This window comes from Solea solea, chromosome 8, assembly GCF_958295425.1.
Source record: "Solea solea chromosome 8, fSolSol10.1, whole genome shotgun sequence".
In the NCBI taxonomy this organism is placed as follows: Eukaryota; Metazoa; Chordata; class Actinopteri; order Pleuronectiformes; family Soleidae; genus Solea; species Solea solea.
Genome location: NC_081141.1, coordinates 24294811 through 24318885, shown reverse-complemented (window position 1 = coordinate 24318885; position 24075 = coordinate 24294811). Strand labels below are relative to the sequence as shown.

The 24075-nt window shown below is 44.2% G+C and overlaps 1 protein-coding gene across 1 annotated transcript in view; it reads right to left on the bottom strand.

Moving 5' to 3' along the window:
* The window catches only part of fam172a (family with sequence similarity 172 member A), a 163017-nt gene that overhangs the window by 82040 nt on the left and 56902 nt on the right, over positions 1–24075 (bottom strand). Inside the window, exons 7-8 of the mRNA XM_058636321.1 lie at positions 15790–16008; positions 1183–1302 (exon numbers count right to left, since the gene is read on the bottom strand). Of these exons, the coding sequence (XP_058492304.1) occupies positions 1183–1302; positions 15790–16008 (339 nt within the window). The remainder of the gene's footprint in view (positions 1–1182; positions 1303–15789; positions 16009–24075) is intronic.

The window sequence follows — 24075 nt, the reverse complement described above, 5'->3', positions numbered from 1 at the left end:
ATCATATCCTGTACATGTAATGTAAATAAAAGTGCTATTTCTAAAAGTGCTACTTGCAGGTTTTTCCATTTTTCTCGTAAAATCTTGTCCAACAGCGATCTCGATTACTGCTGCTGCTGCTGTTGCTGTGATTGTTTCTAACAGAAGCCGCCGGCAGCGGGTGAACCACACACCGCGCCGTCTTCTCGGAAGTGAACTGGTCATTTTTAACATTTCTAAGTGGATGGAAATGAATCATTCAAGTCACTTCTTGAGCAGTCGCTGACTAGAGGATAACTTAAGCAAACTAGCGGGGTACGACATCAAACATCGCTCCTTACTGCTTCACCAAACACGTAAGAATAACTCACCGTGATGGTATCGGCTATCTGCACACTTTATTATTAAGTAACTCTATTAATTAAGACACTAACAAAAGAGAAAGTGATGATCAATAATGTGATGCAGGGTCCCAGGTGGACGCCCGCGGTAAAGCAAACGGTAGAAAATCAAACATTAAGCTTATAGGAGCCGCCATATAACCTGCGAAAGACACACTGTAGACCCGTTTAGCCCGGGGGTGCAGTTATAAAGCCAAGAGGCTGCGGCCAAAACTTTTATTTTCACCCTCCCCTGTGAACCATTAATTCTTTTAAATCTGCTCCCCCTCCCACCATTGTTCAAACTATCTTCTGTCTTCTCTTTAGGCGGCGAGATCTGGTTTAACAGTAACACTGTTGTTGTTGTATTCGCCATCCCTAGATTTAGCTATCCAGCATTTTCCATTCCCTCTTCTTTCTTTCTTTCTTTCTTTTGCTTTAATCCGTGTGTTTTTGATGTGTAGAGGAGGTGGATAGCGCCCAAGGACAAGGATGAACCAGATTGTTTACAGAAGCGAGACTTTTTCAAGGAAACAAAATGCTATTTGTTTTTAATTGTTCCACCATGTTCCACGACCCGTCTCCCTGAGGTGACCGACACTCGCGCTGCTTTGCGTGTTTCTACACACATATCTGTGCGTAACGTGTGCATGTGTGTGTGTGTGTGTGTGTGTGCAGACTTTTAGCCCGTACAGGGGATGGAATATGCAGATTTTCCACTGTGACCATGTGTGAGTGTGATTGCTGTGCTGACAGGATGGTATTGTGTGCATCCGTGTGTCTTTATGTCAGTAGGAGGTAGGTGGAAAAATAAAACACTCACCAGCTCAACGAAAGACAGCCCTCCGTAGCTGTGGGCCATGATGAAGACATTCTTGGCTGCGGCTCTGGACACAAAGTTGTCCCACACGTATAGCACGTGTTCCTCGGAGGAGGCATTTTCCTGCAACACACACACACACACACACAAAAAAGTCAAAATAAGTGGGGTAAGTGGGGTAAAGCCCTCATGAGCTTGAACTCTGTCAAAAAACTCGGCTGCGCAATTAAGAAACACTTAAAACGTCCCGGCCATTCAGACTTCAACGTCAATACAGATGTCAGACTCCGAGAAATTTAAAGCTACGGCGTCAAAACTGGTTCCCAAAAGAGAAGTATAAAAAAGAAACAAAAAAAAAGTGCTGGTGGCCTGAGGTGATTTCTATAAAGAGCCACACTCCAGCAGATCAATAAGTCTTGCATATTGCAAATGCCCTAAATGTAAAACTCAATAACTCCGGAGACGTAACGTTTAAATCTTAATTTGTACCCCGTTGCTGAATCGATGATCCATCTATACCAGTAGAGGCATAATGGGACGACACTAGGGGAAGGTCAAAGGGAAAACACATGTACACACGCACATACAAAACACACACACACACACACAGGTGTTCACAATCACAAAGAAATACAACATGTGTCCTCATTCTTATCTGCATACACAAACACACACACACACACACACAGAACTAGATGTGTTTAATTAAGCAGACATGTCAGCGCTTGTCCAGGACCAGGGAGAACAATAGTCAAAGTACAGACAAGGAACAGGGATCCGTTAATGAACTTGTGACATTGATTTTAGTCTTTGATTTCCTATCGATCTGCACGGTTCAACAATACATCGCCACAAGAAGTTAAACTACACACGAGAAAAACACCTGTATCCCAGCATACTGTGCCAAAGAAAGCACACACTGTGATGTGTGATGTGATGTGCGGTATATAAACACCCACAAGCACACACTATTCTCTTAATTAGCATAGATATGTACATATGAAAAAAAAAAAAAGAAGAAGGAAAGTGAGAGAACAAACACACTAACGGACTATGGAGATAATGTAACCTCATCTGATAATTGAGTGTCCAACTCTTCCGTGTGATGCCAAAACAAATAATTAGTGATATGAGGTAAAGGACAGAGGAGGATGTCTAAAAGAACTCTCTTTCTCTTTGCGGATTTGTTTGTATTTTACAAAGTGATACAGTATATTATTACAGGAAGATAATTACCTCAACATTCAGGACACACATATGCACTTAAAAAGAAATGGTGGTGTTTACTTTGAGAAGAAAGTGAGGCAGCTTGTGATTTGATGAGATTTTCACTTGTGTGTGTGTGTGTGTGTGTGTGTGTGTGTGTGCTTGTACTGTCTGATGATGTGCTGATGTGTGTTTTTGTTGCTGTGTTTGTCTTGAGGTAAATTAACCTGTCAGAGTGTTTGTGTTTACTGCTAGATTAGCATGTGGGGGTTGGAGTGTCAGAACCCACTTCCATTCACACACAGCGTGATGCAAGAGCAAGCAACTCTGCTCTGCCCTGCCCTTCTGCCATCAGTGCTGTGCACGGACGTGTGTGTGTGTGTGTGTGTGTGTGTTATCTTGTGTGTGCGTGCGGAGGGGCAGGCCGCTGGAGCAGAGTTGTCCGTTTGAAAGGCTGTGGCATCAAAGTCCTTTGAAGTCTCCCCTCCTCTCTCCTCCGCCGTGTCACCCTTCATCTGTGAAGTCCATTTCATTAGCCTCCCTCGTCCCTCTTCCTCTCACCTAGCTTCTATTTTCTCCTCTGCTGATTCCTCTAGTTTCTCTTCACACTGCGTCTCTGTTTTGTCCACTTATCCACCCACTCTTTAGTGACAATGTCCGCTATGGAGACGTAAGGAAAGGCTAAGGCTACTGTACAAAAACACTTTTCCTGCACGTGTGTAAACTTCCAAATCAGTTTGTATCTTATTTTTCGTGTCCGATACGATACAACCTTGAAATTGTAACTGTGTGGCAGACAGTCAGGCTAGAGTATACACACGGAGCAAAATTTCGATGTATTGACCGTTTACGCTAGACTCCGCCTCCATAGGTGGCGCTGTATCTCTCCATAAGCTCGTGCCACTGAATCAGCTTCCTGTTGAGCTTTTTTACGTCACAGAAAAAACAGCGATCGGTGCGACGGATCGCGCGCCGTGGTTCTGTATGTTTCGTACCTGCTGCACTTCCAATCTAACTTTATTTACAAAGCACTTTAAAGACAACACAGTTGACAAGTGCTGGACACAATAAAAATGTAAAATAAAACACAATAAAAAAATAGTAAAAGCCAACATCTCAAACTGAGCTACAAGCCAAAGAGAAAACAATGTGTTGTAAAATTACATCTTATATATACAGTATATATATAAGATGTAATAAGATGTTTATATATATATATATATATATATATATATATACATATACACACACATATATATATATATATATATATATATATATATATATATATATATATATATATATATACATATACTTCGTCACACAACGCAACAAACTCTTACGCTTCCGGGCAACAAGCGTCATCAGCCCCAATCCAATCAGCACGTGTGCTTCCCCCATAAAAGTAAAACAAAGGTATTTCTTATTCATTGTACACGATGAATAATACTCTCGACTTAAGGAAACATTTCACACAGTTGATGTCTTCATTGTGGCAAATATGTCCCCTCGCACTCCCGATCGCATTAACCCAACCTCACACACAAACAGCCCTCACACCAGGACACTATCTTTCTTTACCCTGCACCCTCAGAGGCAGGCGACAGAGTGACTGACTACCTGGCAATGGCAGTGTAGTGAATTATCTGCACCGGCATTTGCATATTGTAGCAATTATTTCCTGGGGTTAATTAGCTGCGGTGGAACACTCTCCGCCCTGCGAGACCGTCTTCCTGTCACCAGCTCTCACACAGTATCTTAGCTTATTTATTTATATATTTATTTATTTATTTTTCCACAGTTCCCTCCAGTTTGTTTGTGTGTGTGTGTGTGTGTGTGTGTGCTGCGAGTGCATCTGCCAGCACTGTCAGAATAGCATCCCAACTGCACACCTGTTGCCAACATCCTTCAGCCATGACTGTCAAGGGACATTTGAGGGAGTGCACTGTTTGTGTGTGTTTACATACATAGGGATCCATACTGTCCCCACAGAGAATATGAAATACAAATCTACTCCGAGGACAGTCTCGGGACGAGACAGTCTCCAGATGCTGACAGCTAACTAGTATCAAAAAGAAATGAAAATGGTGAGAGAGGCACAGAGGGAGGAGGAGTGGAGGGGGGAGAGAGAGAGAGAGAGAGAAAGGCGACAGAGTAACGGGAGAAAGGCAGAGAGAAAGTGAAAGAGGAAGGGAGCAAGAGTGCACCATACACATTGTGGAGGCTATATCACATTTCTGAGCGTGTCTGGCAGAGACGCAGCAGATCATGTGAGGGGATTGACAGGTGTGTTCAGCACACACACACACACACACACACGGGTTTGCACAGCTATTCTTTATAGGGTACTGCAATGACTTACAACGTCACCAAAATCTTATCCCTATATGTTAACCGTTCTCCTGTCTCATTAAGACCAATTAAAAGTCCCAAAGAGGACTACAGGTCTAGAAATAGACTAGTTTGTGTAAAAAAATCATCTTTTCCTGAAATGGCTACATAATATCTTGACTCCTTGACTCCTGACTGGACAATTGACTGGTCTTGAGTCTAAAAAAATCAATCCCCACGAGGGAAGCCTGCCAATGACAGACAGACAAACAAACAAACGCGCTTGAACCTTCACACCACAAACAGAACTGTGTTTGTCTGTCATCGTGACCTCTTGTGCCGACAGCTGCAACAGTATAATCTTGTGTAAGTACCTCCATCACACAGCTGGTGATTGGGGGTGATAGTAAATTGGATTGCTCAGTGTGTAAAACTCATGCCAAATATAATGTATGGGCTGCTGTATACTGAGTATACACTCACTGGCCATTTTATTAGGTACAGAGAGATCAGGAGTGATAGAAGTGATGTGGTCTGCTGCTTTAGCACGTCTATATCCAGAAATGGTCTTCTGGATATTATATTTGTAATGAGTGGTTGATTGACTGGACCACTCTCTTCAAACCACCAGTTTCTGAAACACTCTTCATCGTTCTGATGCTCAGTTTGAACTTCCACTCATCTTGACCACGTGATTGGCTGATGATATATTTGCGTTGACAAGCAGATTAAGTGTATCTAATAAAGTGGCAGTGTAAGTGTATACATACACAAAGCGCTAAGTAGGTGAAATTAGGTTTTATGCAAGTCTCTGCTCCCCATCAACAGAAGGGTGTTTAATCTGATTATAAAAAACTGTGTGCAGTGTACATCACTCAGTTGTTGTCAGGCTCCTAAAACGTGGTGATAGTACATCGAGGTTTACAGAGGCCATTGCCACGGTCATGTGACCAAAGTGGGATCTTTTTCTGACTGACAGATTTAGAATGACATCTCAGTGTCAGAGTGTGTTAGCTTCTGAGCCTGCCGTTCACTTGGCGTCATTATTGCACCGTGTACACACATCGTACGCCAGTTTATTAGCGTCGTGTCACACAGCGTGAGTCGAAGTGATCTTAAGAGATCGCTGGACCAGGCATCGGTCGGTAAGTGGTTCCAACTGTTGGATGTGCTCGGCTTCCAACTGTCTAGTTTCAAGAATTTGTTCAATTTAGATCTTTCCATTACTTACACAATAACAACTCACACTCGATTTCAATGCCACACATAATTGCCTGCACCCTTAAACACACACACGTAGAGAGAGTCATGGTCCACTGCTTCAAATCCACAGAGTACAACTCACAAACACACACTCCTGTTTCTTCAGAAGTTGTCCGGTCCAATACTGGCCCTGTGTTTATTCATTGTAATGAGAAGCAGAGAGGGGAAAGCGGATGAGAGGAGTGTGCTACAGCCAGAATAACAGCCACAACGCCAACACAAACCCAGTGTCTGACCAACACAGGAAACAATGAATCTAACAACATCAACACACTCTGACAAACAGCCGCTTCAGGCCTCCCTCCTCCTCCTCCTCCTCCTCCTCCTCGGTCGTCTAAAACACACACAACCTTGGAAAAATTTCTGAGGAAGCTGGGACTTCTTGTCAGGAGAGAGTGAGCTCTGAGGACCGGAAGGAATCTAGTGGATAAGAGCCAGTCCACCTTTCACACTTCGAAAATCTTTCAATGGGAGCCAGGAGTGTCAGAACAGTGTCACAGGATTCCTAAACAACTTTACTGGGTCTGAACTTCTGGCTCCAGTTCTTCCAAATAACGTCAATAAGCATTTCAAGGTGCGAGAGTGAGGAGCCGAGGCAGGATCAACAGAAACACACAAGAAACACTATACACAATATTGTCTTACGAGTTCCTTCCTGCGAAAAGAATCGGGAGAAAGAAGTGACTCGCGTTACACAGGAGCTCGCTCTCGGCTCAAAACCTCCGGAATAAAGATAAACACGCGGCGACTCAACTCTGTCGGACAAACTGACCGATCACACTCAATCTCCCCCGTCTCCTCTTGCTCTCAGGCCACTGAACCATCTCGACTCATTATACACGATAATCCATCCTGATCAGCACGGGGCAGGATTGTTTTCATTTGGTCTAATGACTAAATATTAAGTAAGCAATGTGCGTAATTACACGTTTGGTGTTGGAAATTAGATTATTAGAGCGGGTCGGGTCTGCATGTGCGTGACTGCGTACACGTCTCCGCGCGCGCAATTAAAACGTGAACCTTGACGACACCTGTTTGCAATTGCATTCTAATCAATGTCTGGGATGTGTACTCCTTCGCCATCCTTTTTCTTTTTTCCTTTCCTTCTTCTCCTTTCGCTTCCTGTCTCTGTTTCTTTCCTTATTGGCTGTTAAGGCAGACGGAGAGGAGGTGAAGTTAGCTAGGAGCTGTCTGCGAGCTGATGGTTCTGCTAGAGTGGGGGGAAAGGAAGGAAGGAAGGTATGGAGCAAATTAGCGTCAGAGATGGGAAAATAATGACTGTGGCATTGTGGGTAATTAGCAGGTACGGTGCCTATGGAGAGTTGGGAATATAATGATGTGAGAGAGAGAGAGAAAAAGGAGAATGAGGTGAAAAACGTGTGTAAGTTGTCTTACTCCAGGGGAGGTGGGGTAAGGGGGGAGGTGAGAAAGAGAGAGAGAGACATGTATATGCAGGTGTGTTACTTAACTTTGCAATGAGGGGGATATAAAATATAAGGGCAGAGTAAAAGAGGGGAAAAGGAGAATGAGGTGAAAATGTGCGTAAGTCGTCTAACACGTGGGGAGGAGGTGGGGGGGGGGGGTCACACTGGCACGTGTGTGTGAGAGAGAGAGAGAGAAATGTATGTGGAGGAGTCTTATTTCTTTGCAATGAGGGGATATGAAGTACAAGAACAGACAAATGCAGTAAGTCAGTGAGGAAGAGAGAGAAACGGGAGAACGAGGTGGAAAAACATGTGTAACTTGTATGTGACAGAGAGATTAATGTTCCAAAAAAACATTTAATCCCGGGATTAAATGACCTGGCACATTTTTGGCAAATTCTTAAGTATTTTAAGTAATTAATAATTCCAGTGTCATCTCTGGTGCAACGCTGCGACATGCATTCATCGTCCACGAAAGTCTTTTATTAACTTCACTTTGTACAACTTAGAATTGTTTGAACAAAGTAAAAGATACAAAGTTGTAACAACTATAACACTGTCTTAGAGCTCTGTTGTGTTGTTGTGTTCTTATTCCTACGACCTATTTCGTTCTTGGCATGTCCTTGTCGTCACTTTTCACACGTGGGTGAAAACAAAAAGGAAACACAGCAGAAATCCCATATTTAGCAGCTGTGCCTGCATGGGTGTAGAAATCACAGGTAAGTATACCGGGTTGTTTAAGTGTGAATAAGACTTTACTGAACATGCAGTGAGGGTATATAAAGTACAGAGGACAGAGAGTAAGTGAAGGAGAGAGAAAGAAAGAGAAAGGGAGAGAGAGAGGGGGGGGGGGGGAGAAAAACAATAGCGTACATGTCATCCCACGTGCAGATTAGCGTGCTCAGACTGTATGCAATAAAATAGCATGACCTTGGCGGGGTCAGTGTGCTCTGACAATATTTGCCAGGGCATTGTTTCAAATCAATAACTCATTAACAAAGTACAAAGGAAGTTGCTGCAGGTTTGTGAGATTCTTTATTAGAAAAGAGCGGCTGCGGGCCAGAAAGGTCATCGCTGTGACATCTCGGCTAGTCTTCGTGCTGCCGCCCGGATTGTCAGGTGAAATTACTGCGAGCCCGTAATTGACATAAGGCAAAGGAGAGCAGGCAGCCAGACAAGGCTGTGTTTGTTCCTGCGTGACCCTGAGGTGCTGTGTGCGTGCATGCGCGCGTGTGTGTATGTGTGTATGTGCGTTTATTCGGGGCCACAACAGCGTTGGTGTGCAGAGACAGAAAAGACAGAGGGAGAGAGGAGAGATGAAGAGGCAGGAGGAAGACGGGAAGCAGGGAGGGGAGGAGGGAGCTCAGAAGGTGGGGAGGTGCGAGGGAGGGCAGGATGGATGTGTTTGATGGTTGACCTGACTAGAAGATTGGGAGCAGGGATCTGAGACCAGCTACACGGGTTCTGCCTTGAGCAAACACACAATCACACAGGTATGTGTTCACACACACACACAGAGTTATGCACTACACATATTCAGGAAGGCTCGCACACACACACAGATGAGCACAAAATTTAAAGGGGGAACTCTGGGATCTTTTAAAACTCTGTGTTTATAAATGAGTGGAATAATACTTACAGAAACTAGTCCAGTAGATCAGTTCTACTGGCAGTCGCAACAGAGCAGTTATGGCTACGATGTAATGTCATGGGGCAAATGTGACATTCTTATGTTCACTGGAAGTTTTTTTTGTCAATTAATGGCGAAAATTGTTGCTGTAATAGTCTGAAGACATTAGTGAAGCTGTAGTACCATTATGTAGCCGATTAGGACAATAAAGATGAGGGATTTCAATTCACTGGCCATCCCTACTTGTTTGAGTCGGAGTTCAAAGAAACGCAAGGACGCAAAATTCTGGAAACTGGGGGTGTAACTGTGGACGCTGTGAGTCTACGCCCACAGGATGAAAGTCACAACCCTACACAAAGCTGCATCACCACATCCAATCCATTGTGTTGTTTCCATCAAGGTAAATACAGTTTGGAACAGTAAAGCCCTGGGTCAGGCTTGCATTTCGACTGGGAACGGTACCTTTACAACGGACGACAACACTAAACACATCAATGTAGGACATCCAGCAGCTTGTTATATCCCATAATATACAAGACGACAATCAATCATATGAGAATAGACTGTGGGCGGTGAAGAAACACCAGTCGCAAGGAAGTGGCATTTTTGGCGGTCGCCCAATCAGCTGACTGTTGTGGGTGGAGCCAGCCTAGCTCCGCCTGGCCTGAACCGTACCATTTTACTCTGGTACCGTATATGTACCGTATTGTACCAAGCTAAACCTTTCCACTTGGCGGTAAAACTTGAGTTCGCTTATAAAAACTATTTAAGTCATTTATTGGTAACAAGGCATTAGCTCTATTCACCTACACAGTTACACACATAGAGTCCAGGTTGAAAAATCATGGAACCCACCCCCCTTTAAAACTTTGAGAGGTCAAATGTACTGATTTAAAACACAGCACACTGTGGTCTCCATCTAAACTCGTGAGGACAGAAACACATGCAGAGGCCAAAGCTTCTTTTTTTTCCCCCTTCTTCTTCTTTTCTCCACCACACTCACAAAACAACACACACCTAAAAATAAAGATGGCATCTAGCCAATTTGTTCTGTGCAGCAAGAAGGTCAGCTGCCCTCTAGCCCTGGTCATTGACTGCTCCTCTGACCAAGTTGAGAGGTTAATCAAGTCCCTACCTGTCCTTGGAAATGCTGAGCCATACCTTTTGGCACAACCACAGGCCAGAGGTCAAATAAACCCTGTCTGTGTAATTGCTTGTGGACCACAGTTTGGGGCAAAGGGGTGAAGGTGACAAAGAGCAAATAAACCCACTTCCATAGAGAAATACTGTGGAGCCGTGTCAAATACAATTACCTGTGTTCATGTTGGTGTGTCCATGTCTTAATGTTTATAATCAAGTTTCGCTCTGTGGGTGTGTGCACATACATTAGTGCATCCTCAGGATGTTGTAGTGCAGCGAGAACATGGTGGATACAGGGCATCATCTGCTGAGCACAGACAAGGACATGGATTTCAGCCGGCCCCTGTGGACAGCTGCAGCTGGGAATAATGGGTCTTGGAGAGGCAGTGGGCTAAATAATGGATACTCATACACACTCTCTACAGTCCACAAGAGTCAGATAAGTATGCGATAGTACAAGACCTCCAGTTTGCCCTCATACATCACAAAGAAATTGTTTCCCACCCTTAAGAGGAAAGTCTGACATCAACTCTGACCAGAAGAGGAGGAGGGGGGTGAAACTGTTAAACACAGAGGAATAATAAAAAGGCCTCGAGTGGGAAAACTAGCACACCCATTGTGGCGTGATTGTGCCAAATGAGTAATTGTAGAGAAAAGTGGAGAGATGTCATTGTTAAAACATTCAGTGTCCTCCACACTCAGTCAAACACAAACAGCTCTCTTTCCTGACGTAGCACTGAAGATTAGTGCGAGAGAAATATAGGACGTGCCTTATGCTTGACAGCTTTGACGCTCGACAGCAGGCGGGTCTGACGATAGGTGCTGGAGGTATGGCTACCTGAGGCTAGCAGAGCTGGGTCTGCCAGGGCTAACTACTACATAGCAAGAGTTGCTAATGTTGCTAAAGTTTGGGTGATGGTGTTGTCCACCATTTTTGGGTGCACAAAAAAACCTCAGCAACAAGGAGAACAACCTTGTCCTAGAGGGAGCTTGAGCTGTGTAGTTGATGATGCCATTAGGGCTGGACAAGGGTTAGGGTTAGGTTAGGTTATTACCCAGCTATAACAGCTTCCACTCTTCTTGGAGGTCTTTCCTCAAGATTTTGAAGTGTGTCTATGTGACGTTGTGTTCATTCATTCTGTGGAGCATTTATGAGGTCGGGCACTGATGTCGGACGAGAAGACCTGACTCAGAATCGCCGTTCCAGTTCATCCCGAAGGCGCCAGATGGGGTTGAAGTCAGGAATCACAGTCATGTTGGAATAGAATAGGGCCTTCCTCAAGCATAGCTTTGTCCAAAATGTCTCAGTATGCTAAAGCATTACGTTTGTCCTTCATTGGAGATAAGGGGCTGATTGAAAAAACCTGATGTCAAAACTTAACAGGTGTGGCCAAATACTTGTGTCCATATAGCGTACATCACTATGTTTATGCAGAAACACATGTTGACATGTATGACACATGTAATCACTGTTGTAGCCCAGATATGTTTCCATTAAAAAGTTTAAAACCACAAATTACTGGTTTGCTCAATTTTCACTTAAGGGCATAAATCAGTCATTAACACTCTGACATGTATTCATGTAAATTACATGATAATTACATGATAATAAAAATGTTTATCTTGATACCCATCTTTAGCCACATAGTCCGACTCACTCACTCACAACTTCAAAATGCTCTTGGAGCGAGGGCCAATCAGTCAATCTATTCCTATCATTTATAAAAATAAGTGGTGCTGAAAAAAAGGTGAAGCTCTACTCCCCCCCCGCCTACACCACCCTCCGTCTTTCCAGGGCCTGCTGGCCTAATCCCAGCCAGCCAGCCTTGGGTGAACTCTTTGGAAGCTTCTTAAGCCCATGAATGTGCCTTTTGTTCCTGCCATTCCTCCGCTTGGCTGACAGAAAATAGCTAACTGGATTACTGCTAAAATTCAGAGTAAAGTGAACTCCCAAACTTCTATATGGCAAAGTGCTAAGGAACTGCCCCACCGCCACCGCCCACTATCCCACTATCATCATCAGCATCCCTCCTATCACACTTTCTATCCCTCCATTCTGTCCTCAATCAACATCCCCCCCTTTAAAATGGCCCAGTGGTGTGCGATGTGGAGCAGAGGAGAGGGATTAGATAAGGTTGAGAGGTTGCACACTATGAACCCAGGGCTAAAAAGTAAGAATCCTAAAAGCAGTTAAGAGCTTATTAATGTGCGTAAGGAAGCGTATTAATCAACTCAACTCTATGAGGGGGCTGCTGTGTGTGTGTGTCGATCGTTGTGAGTCAAAAACAAAATAAAAAAAGTACAGAACAAGCCAGGTGTTCATTCAAATTTAGAATATTTTGTCCTGTGTCACGTTGGACGTTATTATATTTTAAGAAGTCGCTTTATAATTGGGTGCGTTTGTTTCTGAGTGGCTGCGTGCAGGTGGTCTGGCAGCTCAGCTGGAGTTACAGTGAGAGGTGTAGTGAATAAAAAAAAGGTTTTTGGATGTGTAAGTGTGTGCCTGTGTGTGTACAGAGTGTACAGATCTTTGGTGGGTGTTGTTAAAAAATAAAAAAAAAGAGAGAGAGAGAGATGAAAACAGCCCTGCATGAGAGTTTTGTTTTGATCCACTGCCTACACCCCCCCGCCCCCCCCCGACTATAAGAGGCAAAGGAGAAACACTTTACATTACAGTATTGGAACAATAATGTAAAAAGTATGGTGATATTTGCAACATTATGGTAATACTAATACGGCTTTGTTTCTCTATACAAGGTGCAACATAGTCGCTTGGTAAAAAGAAAGAAAACGGCGAGTGGGACATAAGAGGGGATGGATTTCAACATTCTAATATGATAATTAGGAATTTTTCATTGACAAACATTCCTATATGAAGGTATCACACTGATTACAGACATTCAATAAGATGGTTGTACCATAATATTGCCTCCCAGTTATTACCAACCTATTACCACACTGTTACTGTACTGTAATGTATAAACAACCTTCATTTTTATACTCTACAATATACATATAAGTGTGTGTGTGTGTGTGTGTGCTTGTTACAGCTTCCTCCGAGGTTGCACAGCGGCACAACTCTGGTGAGTGACACCGCTGTTGTGGCCGACAGAGGCGAGGTCTCACACACACACACACACACAACATGCGGCTGAATCCGGGGGTCGCAGGTCAAAATTCAAGGGGCAACCACACAGAGCCGAGCTGCTCAGCCATTAATCTTCATCCTGTGTCTCCTCAATCCCTGCATCTATAAAGGACAAGTGTATTTGGCTGAAAACCTTCTGCCAAACCCCCACGAAAAACCAAACAGATAGAGTTAAGATATTTAATCCCTTTAAAGGTGTCATGACAGAGAACGTTGTGCTGGGTTTTTTATGTTTAAAGGAGAAGAAAATGTCCCTGAGCTGATACTTGTTTCAGTTCCAGTTTTGCAAGTCCTTTTTTTTCTTCCGGTCTTTATGAGCGGTGAAAATCCTGTCAAAAGGCTGTCAAACTGTCCAGTATTTAAGATTCTACTCCACTTTGACAGTTAGACATTGATTTTGCTGCATCCCAAAGGTGCACTCTGTGACATACTGCATTATCATGCTGGGAATATGGCAGTGGATAGAGGATTGTGCAAAGGATGCACACGGTCTGCAACAAGTAAAGGCAGTGGTCAGATTTTTAGTCATCACATCACATCAATTTCTTTTGAGTTATTATAGCTTTGGTCCAACTAATCGGGTTTGTCTCTTCTGACCTCGACTAGGATCAACAGGTACCACTGTGGGCAGGTGCACAGGTGTGTATGAGAAGAAGACATATATGATTTACTGTTAAGTCACGGTGGACTCGACTGTGAGGCCTTTGTGTCGGAGAGTGCAAAGCAGCTGAATGATGGTGAAGCAGTGTGCACGTGTGTTGGCAGGGGAGGGGGTGAGAATTTAAAGCCTACGCTGACAGCTCACACACACTGACTCCTTGTCCCACAGCAACCCTATAACCCTCCAACAGAGACTGTTGTCTTTCACACCCACACACACACATGCACTTTGACATATTATTTTCCTTGAGGCTGACTAAACCATAACCAACACCTGCCTAATCCTTACCTTAAAACATGTCCCCATAAGAACTGTATTCACAGAAATGTGAATATTTTCCCATAATGCGACTAAATTAACAGATTAACAGGCACCGACAACTTTGATTTCTATTGATTTGGACAGCCTTAGCGTTATTGTGGGAGCCAATCATTTATCCTGATTATCGGGTCTTTAAAAGACTCATCGCTGTATAATTTTACAAATACCAATATTAACAATAAACAAAGGGAATTCAACCCAAAAGACCAAGTTTGCCTGGACATCCATTTGTTGAAGCGCGTTAAACCAGATCTCCGCCTGCACCCAGTGGCTAAAAATCTTACGTTACTACAATCAGTTAATGTCAAACCCACACCTCAACCTAACCACAATTCAAAAATATTCGCTCTAAAACTCCATTAACTCCTCAGTAATGAGGTTCTGCCTCATTAGGACCAGGTTTTGGTCTCCATGAGGACGACTACTCCCGGCAAGATCAGTGTTCATGTCAGAAAAAGTCCTAAAGAAGTGGAAAATAAAAGACACACACACATTATTGTGACGCTACGGCCATCAACCAAAGTGTGACACAGTTATAATCCACGTGGGAACTTTACTATGCAACAAAATCAAAGATAAATGAGTTTTTAAATGTCTAAATTGAAAGAAAGCGTTCCAGAGTAAAACATTCTGGACCAAACGGGAGCGAGCTGTGAATTATGAATGTTGTTGGCAGCGATGAAAGAATCTATGAAGAGGACAACAGTGTTTTAATTTCAATCAATTTGGCAATATTTATTTTCACAATAAAACTCGATTAATGCAAAAGAGGGGGGTGGGGTGGGGGGCGGGTCGCTTTGTGTGTTTGACCACAAGGTAAACTGGCCGCGATAGGTGTGTGTGTGTGTGTGTGTGTGCGCGTGGGTGTATGATTAGAGGGTGTACAGTCCGTGTAACATGATAAGAATTTTGCAGTGTGTTTGCACAGTGTGTGTTAGCGAGATAATAATCCCAGCGGTCAACAAGAGTGAAGGGCCAGAGTGGCACTGACCAGCCCACCATCTGAGAGAGAAAAGAGAGAGAGAGAGAGGGAAAGAAGGAGAGGAAGAGGGAGAGAGGGAGGGAAGGGGAGAGAGGGAGGGAGGGAGGGAGGTAGCCATGTGGTTAACACTTGCTCACTAAGAGGCGACTGGAGCACGGCCAACCTCTTCACACACAGGCTGACCACACAAGAGCCTCTCTTTCTCCCTCTGCCTCCCATCCTCCCTTCATCCCTTGTTGCCTAACATTTCCTTCTCTCGCTTCCTCGGCTATAGCCACCTCCCATCCTCCCATCCTCCTCCTCCTGCACCTTCTTCCCCTGTTGTCTCTTCCAAACTTGCCCGAATTCCTCCCTCCCATTTTTCTCACCTAAGTCGCTAGTCCAACCTCTGATGACCCTAAACTGTCACTCTGTCCGCCTACCCCATCACGCCTGTTTCTTTTTTTTTTGATTCAACATATTCCTTTTGTCCCTCCACCCCGAGCTTCGCGTGCACCAACGTACCCGTATAGGTATCCGCTCGGTCTCCGTTTCCTTCTGCGGGTTGCGGTACTTCTCATAGAATTCCCTCTTTTTTTTGCTCTCCTTGTCGTCTTTGCGCTCCCTCTTCTCCGCAGGCTCGTCCGTGGGCTCGGTGGGCGAGGGCAGCGGGCTGGACGCGGTCGGCTTCTCCACCTCCAGGTAGTTCTCGTTCGGGTTGAGCACCATCACGCCGTAGCCGTCCTGAAACGGAGAAGAAACATCATTGTACATATATCATCAGACATTTTAAACATTTATTTTTTATATGACAATTTAACAAAAAAAAAAAAAAAAGGATTTCATAACCAAATAAGACAAGGACTTAATAAATAAATAATATGCGCGTACTGAGAGAATTGTGTGTGAGAAAGGAAGAGGAATCTGTATTGAATCCATTAAGTGTTTTTATTTTATTTTTATTTATTTCCTGTATTAATTAAACATAATTCACACTTTCCTACACAGAACAATGTCCTTCTTACTGTATATGTGCTTCTGTTCCACTTTAATTTAGATCCCTTCATTTTGTTGTGATATTTCTTTGTTACAAATAAATGCATTCATCAATTCGCACTCAAAAATCTAAACTCTGAATGTAATTCAGTCATTTTTCAAGTAGAACATTCTTTTATCGGAGAGAAAAAAAAAGACAATATTCACTTTGTATGAATACAAAATGTGTAAAGTTAAAAGCTACAGCTGTGAATTCACTCGGAAAGAAAAGGCAGAGTGGGAGAAAGGAGAGTGTATCAGTAACGAGGGTTCACAATTCAGTGGTTTCAGTCAGTGAGCAGCATTTAGTAACTCCAAAGGCCAATTGTCACTTAATATGAAACTCAATCGATTCCACCATTACTCAACAAAAGAGTTGGCTGCAGCTGCATCTCTATGTGTGTGTGTGTGTGTGTGTGTAGGTGGCTGTCACTTTAAAGATAATAAAAGCCATTCAAAAAAAAAATTGAATGAATACACTAAATAATCATCGTCTTACTTCAAAAAAATGAAGAAATAAAAGAGAGGGAAGAATGTAACAGAACACAAACCCGAGTGATTATTAAAAACTAATGACAGAAGGGAAACATACTGTGGATAAAGGGAAGTTTTCCTGTAGCCTGAAGTGACTTCTTCAACTTTTAATTAACTGTGTTTATTGTCCCAAGCTCTCTGAAACTAAAGCAGGAAATGGAGAGATTCCTGTTTCACTGAAGTCACACACACACACACACACACACACACTCAGCACGGAAAACTCATGGGTACAAGCCTGTGCAAACACACACATCACAGACGAGTCCCGGCACTAAGGAGAAGGAAAGATATCAGTGGTGCTGACAAAAAAGACCTTTAGGAGATGAAGAAGAGGGAGAAAGAGGCAGCGTAGCTCGGCGTTTACTGCAAATCGCCATTGCTCGCACCGTCCTCTCAAGGCTGCACGTCTCCTCTTTTCTTAATAAGTGTTAACACATTGTGTGCTCGTCTTGGTGTGTGTGTGTGTGTGTGTGTGTGTGTGTGTGTGTGTGTGTGTCCTCCTGTGCCCACCGACATCAAACCTGCCACACACCCCTTTCCCTTCGCACCTGCCGTGTGTTGACAACAGCAAAATGACACTTTCACACTTGTTCGGATTATAAAATTAGTCTGATTCTCACTCCCTTTCACATTTGGACATTCTTCCCTCGCTCGATGTCATTGTGATGCAAAAATCTGCGTTCGAGAAAAAGACAACCCTGAGAAAAGAAACGTGTTTTCTTTTGAAAATGTCAACAAAAAAAAAAACAACACAGTAAACCTAATCGCAAAAATGTAAATAATTATTTAAAAGCCCATGTAATATCTGTGTCGGCTAATTTTATTTATTTTATTATTTTTTTTAGCCCCAAATGAGTATATTATGTGTGAGAATGCAGTAAAAAAAAAAAATTATAAAAATAAATTGACATCACAGAGACATCTGCGCACTAATACAGAGATATTCAGACGTTCAGAAGGACGAATCGCCGGAAGGAAAAAGAGATCAGAAGAGAGTGAAAGAGTGAGAAGCAGAGAGCAGAAATCAGAGAGAGTTTGTTCAAATGATAAAACAGTCAGTGATAGAGAAGGAAGAGGAGAGCGACAGAGAAATGCAGCCTCACCACATCCACACCAGCTTTGTGCCACTGCCCACTGGTGGCAGCCTGATACAATAACTAACAAGAGCCAGCTCACATTTATATGGCAACAACATTATAATAAAAAAATAAAAGAAGATTTGAAATGAATTAAATATAAAATTCAGAAAACTAAAAACAGAAAAATACACAAAAAAATAAATGATGCACTTCATCACTGAGTGCATATCCCCTTTCCTCTAATCCTGAGCCACAAGGCCAAAAGTTAACGGTTTAGCAACTTTTCTTCTAAATAGTCTCTTCTACACTCACCACTGCTTTCTGGCCCCAAATGGACTTATACTAACCTCAAGGGGCCCAGTGTTTGTGGCCCTCAGTGTCCTCATGCTAACCTTGTAGTGGCCTATAGCCTATGACACACCTAAGCGAGCTAACAGTGCTAACCCTCTCAGCCGTCCAGTCACCCAGAAGGACATCGGTGTATTTAGAGGAACGTCGACTGCGTCTCTGTGTCGGAAGCAATCATTTACTCCAACACTGAGGGGTCCGCGTTGGTGTCTCGACACCAGCTCCAGTCACTTCCTCCTCTTATTCTTCAGCCTGGTGCTGGTGGACTGCACACAGGAAAGACCTTTTTTTTATATATATATATATATATATATATATATATATATATATCTCCATTCAAATAATTTGGGGGTTTTTTTGGGATTATTTTATTTATAAAATGATGATTTCCTCGTGTAAATAATGCAGAATTATAATGTGTTGCCGTTATCAAACAGACTAAACATTAAACACGATAAATGAAATGTTTTAAGAGACGCAAAATAAAAACCGCTTTGTCCGAATCCCACAGAACTCACTGCTCCCACAGAGCTCACGGTTATTATCCCAGTCCCTGTGTTGTTTTGTGACGGCTAAATCTCTCTGTCGTAGAGACTAAACTTAGGTCATTTAGTCTTTGTGTTTCAAGCCAACTGTCAAGTCTCTTTCTCTCTCACACACACACACACACACACACACACACACACACGGACTGCATACACCTGCTAAATCTGTTTTGTTTTGTGACGAGCTGTCAAAGTGTGAATCTTACACAAACGCACACTGCAAACCTTGGGTCAGCCTGCTTTTTATGCCGCTAAATCTCTCTCACACACTCTGCTAACACCGGGTCACTTTGCCTTTGTCCTATACACACACACACAGACACACACACACACTGTGTCTCACATAAAGCAGACACACACACACACACACAACACAGTCCTCTGGTTGCTGGGTCGCTCTTGTCTCTTCCCATGCCCCGCGGGTGCCCCTGTGCCACCACCACACTGAGTCTCTGCCCTGGGGCCAGCGGTCAAGAGGCTCGCCCCCGACCCCTGTAAGACCCCCCATCACCCTGCTCCGGACTCTCCTTAGCGCTCCTTTGTCGGCCTTGTCCTGCGCCAGATAGCACAACAAAGGCTGCCGCTGCTACGGAGACCGCGGCTTGTCTCATCGTCGTGACGAAACTCTTCCTCTACACTCTACAACAACGCCTCACTAGCTCTGTATGGGTTTTGAATCATTCTAAATGTCGTTATCATAAACCCGGACATACATGTGCACACTCTGACGACACTGGTGTGTAGAAGACTCGGGTGCGTGATATATCATTATTCTCTCCTCCATTTGCATCGTTTTTTTAAAAGCAACAGTGGACGACGACACAGACGCGAGGGAGAGTAAATAAGACGTCCCTTTAAGACAGCGGCACCTCTATTTTTTTTATTTTTTTGTCCACCCGGCGTTGCAATGAAATGAAATGAAATGTGTCTAATGTGCGGGAGCAGGGGAGAGAGGCAGCCGCGGTGAGAGGGTGTTTCATCTGTGCGTGTGGAGCTCGGCGACGCTTTGATGTGAGAGCTCTCATGTAGTGAGCAGGGCTTTGGGCACAGGGAAAAGGACAGCACTTGACAGGTACAAAGCTCGGCTGATAGCGGTCACGGGTGCATGCAGTGAGAAAAGTGGATGGTTGTATGGATTCGAGGGCGTGTGTGTGCGGCTGTGTTCTGAAAGGGGAGCATGTAAATGTCGTTCCTTCTCATTATACAGGTATTTCAATACATTCGCCGACCCACGCATCTTGCGTCACAAGAATCGGCGTGTAATCTATAGGGTGTCGACTGGAATTGGCTCTCGGGGCAGCTCCCACTTTGTTCGCTTTCTGACAGGGAGCTGTTAGGATCGGGGGCGAGCGGCGATTTCCTTCTCTCCGCCGCCTTTTTCGCTCCACTTCCTTGTTTCAGCAGTACGCGGCGCCTGATTTGCTACCGGGGCTTTGACTGACAGGGAGGAAAGGGTCACCCAGCAGAACAGACCCAATGAGGAGGAGGAGAAGGAGGGGAAGGAAGAGAATGAGGAGGGAGGAGGGAGGGAGGGAGGGAGGGATGTCTGCAGGCTACAGTTGGGTTTGAGGTCTGAACAGAGAAGAAAGGCCAAGGTGGAAAATAAGCACGGGGCAAAGTCTTAGCATCACAATGAAATCACACTTAAAGCTGCAGTGCGTATTCTGCCTCGGCTGCGTATTCCATCTCAAAACAACCTCCGGCGAGCAAAACTATCAGACCTGACAGAGGGAGCGTTTGTGTGTATGCAGCAGGAGTGCATGAGCGGGCGGGGACAAGAAGAGTTGCAAAAGTTGCCTAAAATGAATCACTTCCTGTGTGCAGCGCAGGAATGTCACCTGTCACTGCTGTCGGGCCTAATCAGCATTGTGTGAACTCGCAGGACAATGGCTTGAATCTAACACTAGTTAATGTTGAAACTATGAAGTTAATGAGTAAAATGTGCACAGAAAGACAGAGAAAAACACAACTATTCCTATGAAATGAAGAGGTATGAAGGAGCCGAGCGGGACGGTAAATACTGTAATAACCAGTGCACTCTTCCTCTCCCTCTCTGTCAGGGCCACCCTGCTCTGTGTGACCTTGTCTGTCTCGGTCTCTACGTGAGCTTTTCTTGCATGCAGGGCCCCTTTATCCATCCGATCCCCCTCTCTCTCTCTCTTCTCTCCTTCCCTTTTTTCCTCCACTCTCTTTTCTCCCTGAGGCTGACATACCACACAGATCGCACAGTACTGTCAGATTAAGTCACGGTGCCCCCTTTCTCATCTTAACAGCACCAGTCTGGAAACTCGCCCCCCCCCCCCCCCCTCCACACATCCATACTCACCGCGCACTCAGCTATGTTTCTCTGAGAGAAGGAGGGAGGAGTAGTTCCTGTACCGCGGAGGCTATGGAGAGACACAAACTGTATGTGGTGATGAGACTGGACTGTCATCACCCTGTCAATCATCCTCTTGATGCCCAAGTGGTTACGCAAGTACTTAAAGGATCAACATGTTACTTATCTTACTAAGGGCAATATGTGGAATTCTACACTGATATTTTAACGTAGATTTCTTAAGACATGCAGCAACTTTCTGCTCTCACATTTTTTCTGTGCACTTGAAGAATGAGCTCCGAGTCTCCTGGCCAATCCCAAGCGTCGTTGTGTGCCGCACGCCTACTGGCTCGTTGACAACTCCCAAGGTGCCACTGATAGAGGAATTTCCAATCCATATCACAAAGGAATTTAAGTTCAATACTAATCTACGGCTGCTTGAGTAAAACACTAATAAGATAACGAGCTACAACTAAAACACACTGAAAATCAGAATGCTGACACAGCATACAAACGCTCAACCTTCAGTCCTCATCCCTGTGTGTTCAAGCAATCAAGTGACCGGGCCAACACAAACGTGTACGCAGGAAAACTGAGGCAAACTCCGTCTTCCCCGAGTTAATTTTGAACAAATCGCCCACTGCAAGGGTGCACGTTTAATTAAGTTCCCTTAAAAGACAACTTTTTTTCCCCCTTCAAGTTCAAAGACTGTGTTGTGCGTGCGTTTTGCTCGTGCTAATGTAGTCGCACACTAATTTGGTCAAAGTAAATAAGACTGTGGTAATGATTATCTTTTCTCTTGATCTTAATGAGCACAAATAGTTTGGGTCAGACTCCGAGGCTAACCTCTGCAGCCTAGTCTAGTCGTCGCGTTTGTAGCATGGCGGCCGAGGTTTTTAACCTTGGCATTAATGTCTAGGCTCATTTAGGCGGCGTTCATATGTGGAGCTGAATATTTATACGTGAGTTCAAAGTGGAGCGGCGTGGTGTGGGTGGTGGAAGTGTGGAGAGAGAGAGAGAGAATAGCACCGCGTCTGATCCCTGATCCCTGATGCCTCAGCTTCTCTTCTTGCTCACATTTACATTTATTCCCCCTTTGTTTCACTCTCCATTTCTCTCTCTCTTCCCGTCTCGCCTCGCCTCGCCTCGCCTCGACCTGTCTATTTTCGGCGGAAAGACGCGAAGACTTTGGCACAAACGCTGCGGAGTTTCCCGCTCGGTGCGATGCCAGAGTCAGTTTATGTGGCGATTATTTACCATCATCAATGTCTGTGAGCCTGTGAATTTTGTTCAGCCACTACTTATGCTCAATGGTTGATCAAGCATCCAAGTGTGGGGACAGACACTGCTGCCACACACACACACACACAGTGGAGCAGTGGAGTTGGGAGGCCTGCTTCATCTGTTCTCAGCACGACACACACAGAGGGAGGTGTGGCGTTGGGGGTTGCTAGATTGAGGGTGGATGTAGCATTAATCACCGTCCAGGTGGAAATTGTCAGAGCTATCGATTGTGCAAGTAAATGTTACACAAGTCATTTATCAATTTTTTTTCTTCCCACAACCTCCCCCCCCTCCCCTCCCCTGCACCTTTACAGACTTGTGTGTCATTTGCAAAGGATACAACTGTGCATGTAAACCCAGTGACACTTCAGATCTCAGAGCCGACTGACCAGATGTGTGGTCGACTTAAATCTGTTAACAGTTAAACTATGAGTCACGTCTCGGGGCCAACGGATAATCAAATCATGTTGCTTAATGAATTGATAAAAATGTACAGTGTGCTCTAATATCATGTGCTAGGTACATCCACGGATACAGTGAGGAAGGAAGAGACCTCAGCCCACAGAGGAAAAGCTATGGGGAAATAAATACAGGAGGCTTATTCTGATGCCGTTAGCATTTTGATTTATATATTCTATATTGTCTCCCCTAAGCATACACATGTATTTTTAATGAGGGCACAGAGAGATATAGATCATGGAACGATAGGTGCCTCCCTGCCCTCCTGCCTAACTATTTAATGTATAAATCAGGGAGAGCAGAGAGGGGGAGTCTGAACAGCTACAAAAAGAGGGAAGTCAGGAGTGGAGGCATCCCAGGGGCAACCCTGTCCTGAAGGCCACTAATAACTCCAAGGAAGGAAGGAAGGAAGGAAGGAAAGAAGGAGGGAAGACAAAGCCTGAATAGGAAGGAAGACAAAGATGATGGTTGTAAGGAAAGAATAAGCTTATTTTTGAAATCTCAAGTCTGAACATGACTGTAAAAAAATAAGGCATAAGAAGTAGAGAAGGTGCACCACAGTGTGAATTCTTAAAGAGCACCGTCGATGAATGTTTCTGCCTCACCATCTGGACAGGTAGTTAGTGCATTAACACACACACACACACACACACACACACACACGGCCATTATGTACAGAGCGAGTCGACCAGGGTCACATCTAAACATCACAGACACATGAACACGTGCATGCGTGTGAATGTAGTGACCTATTTGCACACAGCCGTCACAGCAGTGGGGGGGGGGGGGGAAAGCACATGTGTGTGTCATGGTCAACTCTTAGCTCAGTTACTTTACTGGGTACATCTGTTTCAAGTGGTTCCAAACGCAAATATCTCAATATCAGACAGTCAACTATCAGCGACTCACTATATTTAGCCATATAGACACGGTCGAGACGACATGCTGAAGTTCAGACCGATGAAGGGTGACTTAAGTGGCATGGACGTTGGTCTAACTCTTTCAGAAATACTGATCCACTTAAAAAAACACCCAGTGAGCTGCAGTTCTCTGCATGAAAATGCCTTCTTCATGCAAAAAGGTCTAAGGAGAATGACCAGACTGGTTTAAAACGATAGAAAGGCAACAGTAACCTACAACAAGTTATTCCAAAGACTGTGATAACTCTGACAGCAACAGAAAACCAAACCAGGTGCCTCTCCTGCCA